The sequence below is a fragment of the Malus sylvestris genome, chromosome 17 (assembly GCF_916048215.2).
Source record: "Malus sylvestris chromosome 17, drMalSylv7.2, whole genome shotgun sequence".
In the NCBI taxonomy this organism is placed as follows: domain Eukaryota; kingdom Viridiplantae; phylum Streptophyta; class Magnoliopsida; order Rosales; family Rosaceae; genus Malus; species Malus sylvestris.
In genome coordinates this window covers 28,325,332-28,338,252 of record NC_062276.1, presented here as the reverse complement: position 1 = coordinate 28,338,252, position 12,921 = coordinate 28,325,332, and the positions used below count along the sequence as shown (strand labels likewise).

The 12,921-nt window shown below is 40.0% G+C and overlaps 1 protein-coding gene across 1 annotated transcript; it reads left to right on the top strand.

Moving 5' to 3' along the window:
* The first annotated feature begins 1,593 nt into the window (after nt 1-1,593).
* LOC126610366 (sodium/calcium exchanger NCL-like) lies at nt 1,594-12,921 on the top strand. Its single transcript, XM_050278426.1, has 7 exons — nt 1,594-2,201; nt 4,472-4,657; nt 11,156-11,337; nt 11,479-11,624; nt 11,714-11,990; nt 12,073-12,372; nt 12,541-12,921. Exons 1-7 carry the CDS (start codon nt 1,784-1,786, stop codon nt 12,787-12,789), a joined length of 1,758 nt encoding a protein of 585 aa, XP_050134383.1. The 5' UTR covers nt 1,594-1,783; the 3' UTR covers nt 12,790-12,921.

The window sequence follows — 12,921 nt, the reverse complement described above, 5'->3', positions numbered from 1 at the left end:
AAAAAAAAAAAAAAACTTCCCTAGATTCGGAGGAAGGAGAAGGAGAAGGGAGAAGGGAGAAGGAAGAAGGAGAAGAAGGGGAAGGAAGAAGGAGGAAGGAAAAAAAAAAGTTGCAGAGGAGAAGAAGAAGAAGAAGAAGAAGAAGAAGAAGAAGAAGAAGAAGAAGAAGAAGAAGATTCGGAGGAAGGAGAAGGAGAAGGGAGAAGGGAGAAGGAAGAAGGAGAAGAAGGGGAAGGAAGAAGGAGGAAGGAAAAAAAAAAAAGTTGCAGAGGAGGAGAAGAAGAAGAAGAAGAAGAAGAAGAAGAAGAAGAAGAAGAAAGAAAAAAGAAAAAAGAAAAAAGAAAAAGAAAAAAAAAAGTGGCTGACACGTGGCGCCCAGTCATTGTCCACATGGCGCGCCACGTCACAATTAACGGCACATTTAACAGTTTGACTAAAAAAAGTGGCTGACACGTGGCGCCCAGTCATTGTCCACATGGCGCGCCACGTCACAATTAACGGCACATTTAACAGTTTGACTAACGGATGTATGAGACTGTCCCAAAATTTACACTTTAGGTATGACTCTGAGACGAAAAAAACTTGATGTACTAAATGTTGAAAACCATGAAACATGAGGGTAGTAAACAGTCTTTTACCCTAATATTATTATTTGTTTTGTTTTTTTGATACGTGCAATGACCTATTTACATAGGGAATGAAGAAATAAATTGGTTGTGAACTCGTCATTATCGATATTCGAATTTAAGGCTTCATACTATGTTTTCACTATGTTTTCATAATTTTAATGACAATTTTTTTTCCCAAAGAAACCAAAACGAGTTCTAAATTAATCTTTAAAGGATAATAACTCAATCACATACATTGTAGCTATAGTTGATTAGGTCAAGTTTGTAAACTTATATGCTTAGAATCTTCCTTGCTTAACCAACTAAAATTGAATGTTTGCTTATAATAATATTTATCAATATCAACTAACATAGGATGATGATCTATCATTTCAATTGGGCTGCTTTATTTGAACTTTTAATTGGAATCTTCCCTGTATTTTTTCTTTATACAAACATGGATAAGACCACGTTTTAATAATAAAAAAAAAGTAATCACCCACTCCCTGGAGGCATATGCATAAGGTGACACAGGTGACCACATTTTTATCAACACACAAATATATACGTCCTCTACATCACTACGAAGGAAAATAAAATTGAAGTAATAAAAAAATGAATCAACATAATTCAGGAAAACAACTATTTGCGAATCAGCGTGCTCATGCCAATCATGCAATATAAAAGCGTCTCTGTGGATTTATCTATCAAATTAATCTAAAGTAATGTTAAACTTATTATCTATATGTACTATCACTTATACCATCTCTTTAATAGAGGTAGGACCTGCTAACGCATGCGGATCTCATCTTTATTAGAGAGATTATACAAAACTAAATGATAGAAAAGCATTTTTTATTAATCTAATTAATGGTTTAGTTAGTCTACATGGCCACGTAATTATGTTTAGAATACACACGTCATATTTACTTCATTATAGTGGATTGGTGAGTAATAATATGGAGTTGGAGCTGGAACTGGAGTTGTCATTTTTTTATCTTCTTGTTTCCACTCTACGGTACTAAAACAATTTGCAAATATACAAAGCTCTCCGCCTAAAACATGCACAAACCATTTGCAATCTAGCTAGCTAGCTCTATATATACAGACGCAAAGGAGAACAACCAAATGAAAAGCTACGTGCAAGCTTAATTTCAGCAGCCTCGAGCCAAAACATGGCAAAGAAACTTGCAAAAATACTCCTACTCCTAGCCATCTTGTTACTTGAACAAGCCGGCCCCGGCCAAAGTCGATCGATTACCAATGATGACGTCCCTTTGAGTATGGTCACTGATGGAGGAAACCAATTACTTCTCCAAAACCAAAATGTTTGGAAACCGTTTTTCTCTGGGCTGATGGACTCTTTGTTCTCATCAGATAGCAGCTGTGAACAGACATATGGGTTCTTGCCATGCACGTCAACAGTTCTGGGAAATATCTTCCTCGTTCTTGTGTATGGATATATGATGTTCCTTTCAGCCAAGCTCTTATCTAATGGAAGTGAGATTCTGCTGCAGATCTTAGGGCCTGGCATCGTCGGCGGTCTATTTCTTCCTCTTTTAGGCTCTCTACCTGATGCCACCATTATTCTAGGTAAGCTAGTTTCATTTCATCATCAATCTTAGCTTAGACTAACAAGCTCAAATTTAGTCTTCCAAGTTATTTATATAACGCTATAAAAAATCGACAATAGGTAGTCTTGTAATTAAGTTACGTTATGCTATCTGCAAGCATGAAATTACATGCTTAATTTACGCATTGAATTAACATATTATTAATTTTATTAGATAATAAGATTATGAATTTTTATATGCCAAATGGTCGCAATCAAATAAAGGTATTGCAAAGTTTTATATCTCTAATATTAGTACATGCCTCTCATCACTTAGTATTACCGTCTACTAGTATTCCTTCATTGGTAATTATAATAAGTGATCTTAGGTTCAATTCTCGCCAAAAACAAAGTTGAACCACATTATATTGATAGCCTATTGTGAGGTTTAACCCACTCTCCACACCCTTAGTGTAGATGATATCGTTTGTTCAAAAAATAAGAAAAAGTAAATGCCTCTTAAGTGATGGATTGCTCCAATGGTTAAGATCTTTTAGATCTTTCAGATCTTTCTCTACAACCCATTATATCTTGGGCTCAAACCCTTTTCTCTTGTAGTGTAAATTAGTATAGAATATTCTCTGCATGCCCCGATATGCTTTCCGTTGCGACTTAATAATCCACAAAATTATGTAAGTGTCTAGAGTATTACTCCACATTAGTCTTTGCCATATACCTACGCGTGTGACAGTTGCTATCTTTTATTTTATTTTTATTTATTTTAAATATATTTTGAAAAATAATGAACTTACTAACCACCCTTTCTCTCTTTTTATATAAAATTAAGAAATGGATTAAGGTTTGCATAATAATAGACTTATTTTGGAATACCCTCAATTGCATTAATCAATATGCTGATATTAAGGATGGATTCTACGCTCAGTATAACGTGCTAAACAAGTAAGGCACTGACTTTTGTTCACGTCTAGGATTATTGCATTAGCAGTACAATCAAATGACGCATGACAAAAGAAAGAGAAAAACAAGGTCAAATAACGCAACTTTCTTGTTCATTCGCTTAAAATTGTTCATTTTAAGTAGCCATTGAACAAATTTTTTCTTTGGAACGTGCTATCCACACACCCTTTTTTACTTCTCCCACACTTCTTGTTAATTTCTGTTATTTGATATTTTTTAATTCATTCGATCTGACAACCGAAAATTAAAAATGTGTGAGAGAAGTAAAAAAGGATGTGTGGATATCACATTCCTTTTATTTTTTGTAAGCAATTACGTGACGTGCATGTGATGGTGGAGTAGTTATTAGTCTAAAATCATGATTTCGCCACCTTGAAAAAGTTGGTTAACTTGTAATTCAAGAGAACAAAACATATGGGTTTAGTGACTATAAGAAAGTCTCGTCAATATAAAATATTTATTTATTTTTGGGTGAACACGTTGAATAAACTGTTTAAATTCACATTTACAATACATTTTTTTTTGGGTTTCTGTTCATGCATTTTTTATTCGAAACTTCACTCTTGTAAATGAACGTAGTAGTTTTGAATCTCTCCCTCCTTTTAATAACAATATTAAATTTTTTTTTTTTGAGCATGTATCACCTACCCTAATTTAGCGGAACTTAGATAAAACTCATCCATATACTATATTTTGTATATATACGATCGCATACGATGTGTACAATTATATATAAATCACAATCAATGAAGCATAAGATGCATAATTATGTTACCGGATTGTGTGCCAATAATATTATTCAAGCTAATCTTACACGAACGCGTGGTCTATATATCTTTACAATTTGGGACGTTGTCATCTGCTCAATTAATAAGATATGTGTAGCAACAAGGGCTTGTAGCTCAATTACTTAAAAAAATTCAACTAAGTAACCAATATTTTGTTCAGCCATCCTCCCCTGGTATTGCAAATATTACAGAGAAACATAAATATGACAAGAGAACATTATATCAGATCATGTACAGTTGTGAAGCTAGGATATGCTGGTTTGGCGGGCCAAAACTAAGAAATTTCGTTAGAAGACCTCTATGTGGACCTCTTAGATATGTGCGCTTACATGTAAACAATGGTGGAGTTGGAAAGTCACTTTGAGACTTGGAAATACCACTTCACTCTTTCTATTGGGCTGCCTTTTTACCTAAATGCAAATAGTCGTGTTGATCTTATAAAAAATAGTAGAAGAAATTTCAGTTTATGTGTTATTTATTTTACTACTGTACTATGGATTATGGAGTAAACAAGTGAATGTTCTTCTTGTGGAGTTTCTTAACAGCATCTGGACTTTCTGGAGACACAGAAACGGCTCAAAGTCAGGTCTCAGTTGGAATGGGGTTGATGGCTGGATCAAATGTCATGCTTCTGACAATTCTATGGGGCACCTGTCTCATCGTTGGCAAATGTGACATTGAAAATTCAATTGCAGTTGATCAAAAAGATGAAAAACGATTTAGCTTAACTGGTACTTCTCTACGCACTTCTGCTAAATGTGTGCAATTCAAATGTTTGTAGATGTTGATTAACTTGAACATATTAAAGAGGTAAAAAATTAGAATAAGAAGAAAATGAGGTATCTTTATTTGCAGTATAGGCATTCACAGTAAATAAAGTCGAAAGGTTTCTAGAATTAATTAGTAAGAGTTAAAATGAATTAGTAGTTATGTTGCCTCAACCATGGAGGCAATCTATCTCTTACGAAGATTGATGGAAAGATATAGAGATGGGAAAAAGGATTTACACATGGTCTTTATAGATTTGGAAAAAGCGTATGATAGGGTCCCAAGAGACATTCTTTGGAGGATTTTAGAGAAGAAAGAAGTACGAGTAGCATATATCCAAGCTATAAAGGATATGTATGAAGGAGCAAAGACTGCCGTAAGAACTCATGAAGGACAAACCGAAAGCTTTCCCAAAACTGTAGGATTACATCAAGGCTCATCCTTAAGTCCTTACCTTTTTGCGTTGGTAATGGATGAGTTAACAGGACATATTCAAGATGATATTCCTTGGTGTATGCTTTTCGCAGACGATATAGTGTTGATAGATGAAACTCAGGAAGGGGTAAATGCAAAGCTTAACCTTTGGAGAGAAGTGTTGGAATCTAAAGGTCTTCGCCTAAGCCGATCAAAGACAGAATATATGGAGTGCAAGTTCAGTGCAAATGGAGGCCAAAACGAGTTAGGGGTGAGGATCGGAGATCAAGAAATACCAAAGAGCGACCGTTTTCGTTACCTAGGATCTATCTTGCAAAAGAACGGAGAATTAGATGGAGATCTCAACCATAGAATACAAGCTGGATGGATGAAGTGGAAGAGTGCATCCGGCGTGTTGTGTGACCGCCGTATGCCACTGAAGCTCAAGGGAAAATTTTATAGGACGGCAATAAGGTCGGCGATGCTGTATGGCACAGAATGTTGGGCGGTGAAACATCAACACGTACACAAAATGGGTGTAGCGGAGATGAGGATGCTTCGTTGGATGTGTGGGCACACGAGAAAGGATAAGATTAGGAATGAGGATATCCGGGGTAAAGTAGGAGTAGCCGAAATTGAAGGAAAGATGAGAGAAAATCGGTTACGGTGGTTTGGACATGTGCAAAGAAGGCCTACTGACGCTCCGATTAGAAGATGCGACTATGGGACAGAGGTTCAGGGCCGAAGGGGTAGAGGAAGACCTAGGAAAACTTTGGAAGAGACTCTAAGAAAAGACTTAGAGTACTTGGATCTAACGAAGGACATGACACAGGATCGAGCACAATGGCGTTCTAAGATTCATATAGCCGATCCCACTCAGTGACTTGGATTTTCCAAGTCTCCAACCGAGAAGTTTTCCACACTCGGGAAATTAAGGGAACACTACCCCAACCTACATGCTCCACTCAGAAAGCTTCAACATACAAGCTTCAACAAAAGAAAATTCAAAGAACTTAGCGAAGAAGGCTTTGGTGTATTTAACACAATACGTTGAAATGAAGGAAAGCTTATTTATTGATATCCCCGATAAGCTACAAATATGTACATATACATGAGTCAAAATAAACACACAAGAGGGAGCCTTCACAAAGGTTGCTTAGGAGAAGTCTCAGCAGTCGGTAGAGCCCCAGAAAGAGAAGGCACCGGAGGGGGATCATTTGGAGCCTCAGTACTGGACAGAACCCTAGAAGGAGGAGGCATCAGAGGTTGATCATTCGGAGCTTCATTACGCGGTACAGCCCCAGAAGACGAAGGCAATAAATGCCTTTGGAACAAACCCACAAATCTCTGATGATCAAGTAAAACCTGACCATCAGTTTCCTTCATTTGGTCAAGCTTCCTCTTCATGTTTGTAGCATAGTCATGTGCGAGCCGGTGCAACTGTTTATTCTCATGCTTGAGCCCTCTAATCTCCTGTTTGAGACTCATCACTTCAGCCGCCAATGATTCAACTTGGCGGGTTCGAGCAAATAGGCGTTGGGCCATATTAGACACAGAACCTGCACACTGAACACTGAGAGCCAGCGAATCCTTAACAGCTAACTCATCAGACCGTTTGGAAAGTAGTCTGTTATCTTTGGGAGTGAGAAGGTTCCTGGCCACCACCGCAGCGGTCATATCATTCTTCATCACGGAATCCCCAACGGTAAGAGGACCAGTAGGGGAGACGAAGGATGGGCGCCATATGTTGTCTGGAGAAGGCGGGGCTGCCTCTTCAACAAGGTTCAAGTCAAAACGACGGTCGGAGGGGCCAGACATTTTCAAAGGTGTTGAAGAGAGAAGAGGTCGGACAAATCAAGATCTTAGAAGTGCAAGAATGAAGCTTCTACTGGTGGAGATTCAAGTGTGCTTTGGAACTTAATGCCAGCCCCTATAAAAATCTGCACTCGACGGAGCTTCAAAAATCGAAGAGGCGCCTGCTCAGAAATCGAAGAGGCGTTTGCTTTCTCAAAAGCTGGGCTGCTTAGAGATCACGAGGGTTGATCTCAGAAATCGAAGAGGCGTTTGCTTTCTCAAAAGGTTGGCTGCTCAAAGACCACGAAGGCCGATCTCAGAAATCGAAGAGGCGCTCGCTTTCTCAAAAGCTGGGCTCCCCAGAGACCACGAGGGCCGATCTCAGAAATCGAAGAGGCACCTACTTTTCCAGCCTTGTCAGCACCTGTCACACGCACACTCAGCTTTGCGGAAATTATGGGCATTCTGTCGAAGACTTCTGGGGAAGTAGAAAACAGATGAATCTTACTGTTCAATCACCCACTTCCCACACGCAACAATAGCTCATGGGTACCACAGATAATTTTGCCAAAGTTCTCTGCCAAAGTTGAGCACGTGAAGCTTGCAGCTCCCACTACATCGCTCTGACCAAGAAGGGTAAAAGAATAGCAAAGAAACAGCACTAACAAAGTTTAGACCCATAAATTTTGAAGGTCTAGCTACCATATTATTACCCACAAGGGTAAAGGAACAGTACCACTGCTGGATAATTGGAAAGTCCCTGTGTGTCAACCTCTGTGCTTCGTGGCAAGGTAGACTAGCAAACATGCCCAACCTTTACTCACATTCGAGAAAACACTCCCAATAAGATTGCTTGCTCCAAAATCGAAGAGGCACCATCCTCCGAATCTCGAGAGCCAGACTCCCAACATGACTACTTTCTTAAAAATCGAAGAGAGGGTAAAGGAACAGTACCATTGCTGGATAATTGGAAAGTCCCTGTGTGTCAACCTCTGTGCTTCGTGGCAAGGTAGACTAGCAAACATGCCCAACCTTTACTCACATTCGAGAAAACACTCCCAACAAGATTGCTTGCTCCAAAATCGAAGAGGCACCGCCCTCCGAATCTCGAGAGCCAGACTCCCAACATGATTACTTTCTCAAAAATCGAAGAGACACTACTCCCCGAATCTTCGAGAGCCAGACCCCCAGCATGATTGCTTTCTCAAAAATCGATGAGGCATCATTCTCTGAATCAATCGAAGAGGCGCTCGCTTTCTCAAAAGCTGGGCTGCTCAGAGACCACGAGGGCCGATCTCAGAAATCGAAGAGCCACCTACTTTTCTAGCCTTGTCAGCACCTGTCACACGCACACTCAGCTTTGCAGAAATTATGGGCATTCTGTCGAAGACTTCTGGTGAAGTAGAAAGCACATGAATCTTACTGTTCAATCACCCACTTCCCACACGCAACAATAGCTCATGGGTACCACAGATAACTTTGCCAAAGTTCTCTGCCAAAGTTGAGCACGTGAAGCTTGCAGCTCCCACTACATCGCTTTGACCAAGAAAGGTAAAAGAATAGCAAAGAAACAGCACTAACAAAGTTTAGACACATAAATTTTGAAGGTCTAGCTACCATATTATTACCCACAAGGGTAAAGGAACAGTACCACTGCTGGATAATTGGAAAGTCCCTGTGTGTCAACCTCTGTGCTTCGTGGCAAGGTAGACTAGCAAACATGCCCAACCTTTACTCACATTCGAGAAAACACTCCCAACAAGATTGCTTGCTCCAAAATCGAAGAGGCACCGTCCTCCGAATCTCGAGAGCCAGACTCCCAACATGACTACTTTCTCAAAAGCGAAGAGAGGGTAAAGGAACAGTACCATTGCTGGATAATTGGAAAGTCCCTGTGTGTCAACCTTTGTGCTTCGTGGCAAGGTAGACTAGCAAACATGCCCAACCTTTACTCACATTCGAGAAAACACTCCCAACAGGATTGCTTGCTCCAAAATCGAAGAGGCACCGCCCTCCGAATCTCGAGAGCCAGACTCCCAACATGATTACTTCCTCAAAAATCGAAGAGACACTGCTCTCCGAATCTCGAGAGCCAAACCCCCAGCATGATTGCTTTCTCAAAAATCGAAGAGGCATCGTTCTCCGAATCTCGAGAGCCAGATACCACAGACCACTTTTTCAAAGTGCTCTGACAGAGTTAAAACATGTGAAACTGGCAGCTCCCACTACCGTGCTATGACCAAGCAGGGTAAAGGAATAGCATTACTACTTGTTGTTAGGGAGACTCCTATATATGTCGACCTCCATCCCCAACGGACAGGCAGACCTGCAAAAATGCTCAACCCTTCATCATATCTGAGAGGGCACTCCCAACGAAGCCTTTCGAAATATTCAGCTTTCTTTCCCCCCGATAATACCTCTGCAAACAAGCTATACTAGAGCAAGAATATCTCATATCATCAGGGTTAAAAGCAAGAGTATCCCATATCATGCTTTTTCCCTGTCTTTTCCTTTGGCCTTGTTTTTACCTGCAAGACAAGGAGAAAGAGAGCAATCAGTCAGCACTTGGAATCAAGCTTCCAGCTAGGAACTGACTGCCTGGAACCCCTTACCTGATTACTTACCTGGCATTGCTCTCGAGTACTCATCTTCAACATCTTATGTTTCCAGGGAAGATTCCGCATCTGCTTGAGGAACATATAGGGCAAGTGCGAAGGATACAAGGAAGCATGTGGAGACAAGCGTAACAGCACACGTGCCGATACATCCATTACTCTGTCAAAAGCAAAAGTATCCTATATCAGCAGGGTGGAACGTACTCTAGATTTGATGGACTTGTTTTGACCCTCAAATTCTTCAGTCGGCCTTATACTCTGGAGGAAACCAGAAAACCCTCCAGCTCAGTTCAAGAATAAGCCTGTGGAAAGTTACTTCTTCAAAAGCAAAAGTATCTCATATCATCTCTTCTCATTTTTCTTCTCTTTATCCTTCATGCTGCTGCAAGATGGGGAGAAGGTGAACAATCAGTCAGAGCTCTGATTGCTTACCTTGTCTGTCACCTCTTTCAGCAGACCCCCTAGCTCGGCGACTTGGGGGACTCCTACTACATGGTTTGTATCGCGCTTGACCAAGCCTGAAACTACAAGTAAGCTTCAAGTGAAATTGATACATTACCTTGTGCATCTCCACCAGTTGAAGATACCACCCCTGGATGGAGGAAGAGTACTTCCAGAGAAGATGCCACATCTACCTATGAGACAGATAAGGCAAGTCAAGACGACACCACACTCCGATACTTAGAAGTTTCGTGATTACGAGATCATTCTCCCACAATATTTCCTAATGTCATTTGTACTAAATCATTCACTTGTACTCACTAAAGGAGAGCTTGAACCTATGTACTTGTGTAAACCCTTCACAATTAATGAGAACTCTTCTATTCCGTGGACGTAGCCAATCTGGGTGAACCACGTACATCTTGTGTTTGCTTTCCTATCTCTATCCATTTATATACTTATCCACACTAATGACCGGAGCAATCTAGCGAAGATCACAAAAAGCGACCGTTTTCGCTACCTAGGATCTATCTTGCAAGAGAACGGAGAATTAGATGGAGATCTCAACCATGGAATACGAGCTGGATGGATGAAGTGTAAGAGTGCATCCGGCGTGTTGTGTGACCGTCGTAGGCCACTGAAGCTCAAGGGAAAATTTTATAGGACGACAATAAGGCCAGCAATGTTGTATGGCACAGAATGTTGGGCGGTGAAGCATCAACACGTACACAAAATGGGTGTAGCGGAGATGAGGATGCTTCGTGGGATGTGTGGGCACACGAGAAAGGATAAGATTGGGAATGAGGATATCCGAGGTAAAGTAGGAATAGCCGAAATTGTAGGAAAGATGAGAGAAAATCGGCTCCGGTGATTTGGACATGTGCAAAGAAGGCCGATTGACGCTCCGGTTCGAAGATGTGACTACGGGACAGAGGTTCAGGGCCGAAGGGGTAGAGGAAGACCTAAGAAAACTTTGGAAGAAACTCTAAGAAAAGACTTAGAGTACTTGGATCTAACGGAGGACATGACACAAAACCGAGCGCAATGACGTTCTAGGATTCATATAGCCGACCCCACTTAGTGGGAAAAGGCTTTGTTGTTGTTGTTGTTGTTGTTCCTATTTTAATGTTTTAAAACAAGAATGCTGGTGTAAATTATGTATGCTTCGTAACATGATGATATACTGTTTTTCTTCAGGATCTGGAGTGAGCACAGATATTTGGACAAGCTATTCTGCACGGATCATGATTATCTCTTTGATCCCGTTTGTGATTGTCCAGTTACCCCAAGTTTTCCACGCAACTTCAGATAGTCGCGTAGCAATTCTGATTTCACTCGCTGTCTCCATCTCTTTCGTGATCGCATATAGCTTTTATCAGGTAGCTAAGAGGATTTTGTTTGTAAAAGGATACTTACTATCCATCCGTTACACAAATATCGTATTCGTCTGATTCATACACCATCTCATGATCATCTTCGCTAAAATTCGGCACTAATTGGTCAGTCCACTATTGATGCAGGTATTTCAACCATGGATTCAGAAGAGAAAACTTGCATATTCAAAGCATAAGCATGTGATGTCAGAAATTCTAAAACAATTGAAGACAAATGCTCTCGGAAGACTTCTTACAAATGATGGTGACCCTAACAAAGTTATTATACAAAAGTCAGTGTTCATTAAACTCTAATATATAAAGAATGAAACGGTTTAGTCGCCTAGCTCATGCCTTGACTAGTTTGTTGATGTAATAACAGGTTATTCAAGACACTTGATCAGGATTCGGATGGTTACCTAAATACCTCAGACTTAAGATCTCTGATAATTGGAATCCAGTTTGACGATATAGACATAAATATAGATGAAGCCATTATACAAGTGATGAGAGATTTTGATACATCTCATGACTCAAAGATTGACGAGGACGAATTTTTCAGAGGAATCTCAAGATGGCTTAACAAGGCTAAGCGTGAGGCAATAAAGGACCGTGGAAAGATTCCACAGTCGATGAAACTTTTAGAGGAATATGATCAGGTAAGTCGTTGAATCCATTTAATTTTCTACGGATTAATTGTCTGACACTAGTATGATAAAATGTATGAATGCATATACGCAGAAAACAAAAAAGGAATATGATCGGTTTGGGGATCAAATTGATGAGGTTGTTGAGGATGTAAAAAATGCTAAGTGGCATGCCTCCAAAGCAGTAGTGTTGTTGTTTCTGGGAACTATAGTCGCTGCTGCAGTTGCTGATCCCCTTGTTGATGCTGTTGACAGCTTCTCAACAGCTACGAGTATCCCTTCGTTCTTCATCTCATTTGTTGTTCTACCTTTTGCTAGCTCCAGTGAGATAGTAACCACTCTAATTTTTGTCAGCCGGAAAAAGCAAAGAACTGCATCTTTGGCATACTCTGAGGTTTGTTAATCGACATCTCTTTCGTGTATGTTAGGTAGATAGAATCACTAAAAATTAAAAAAACCATGAAAGCGGGAATATGATACTCAGTGACTCATTCGCAGTTTTGAGGAAGTTCAGGGTTTCAAACTATGATGTGTCCTAATCTATGAGTACTTTGTTGTGCAGATATACGGGTCAGTGACAATGAGTAACATACTTTCTCTAGCAGTATTCTTGGGTCTGGTTTACGTTCGAAACTTGACATGGAGCTTCTCAGCTGAAGTTCTCGTCATTTTAATTGTTTGCATTCTGATGGGAGCGATTGCCAGTTTCCGCACCACCTTCCCTCTTTGGATGAGTTCTGTGGCTATACTGCTTTATCCACTTTCTCTGTTGTTGGTTTATATTCTTGACTACATATGTGGGTGGTCTTAGGTTCATTCTACATCAGTTTCAATCTGATTGCGAACATAATTTGAAGTTGGAGTTATTTACTTCTTAATTTGTATCATATATATTGTGCACACTTTGTATCTTCCAAGAAATCCTCTTTCTATCAGTACTTGA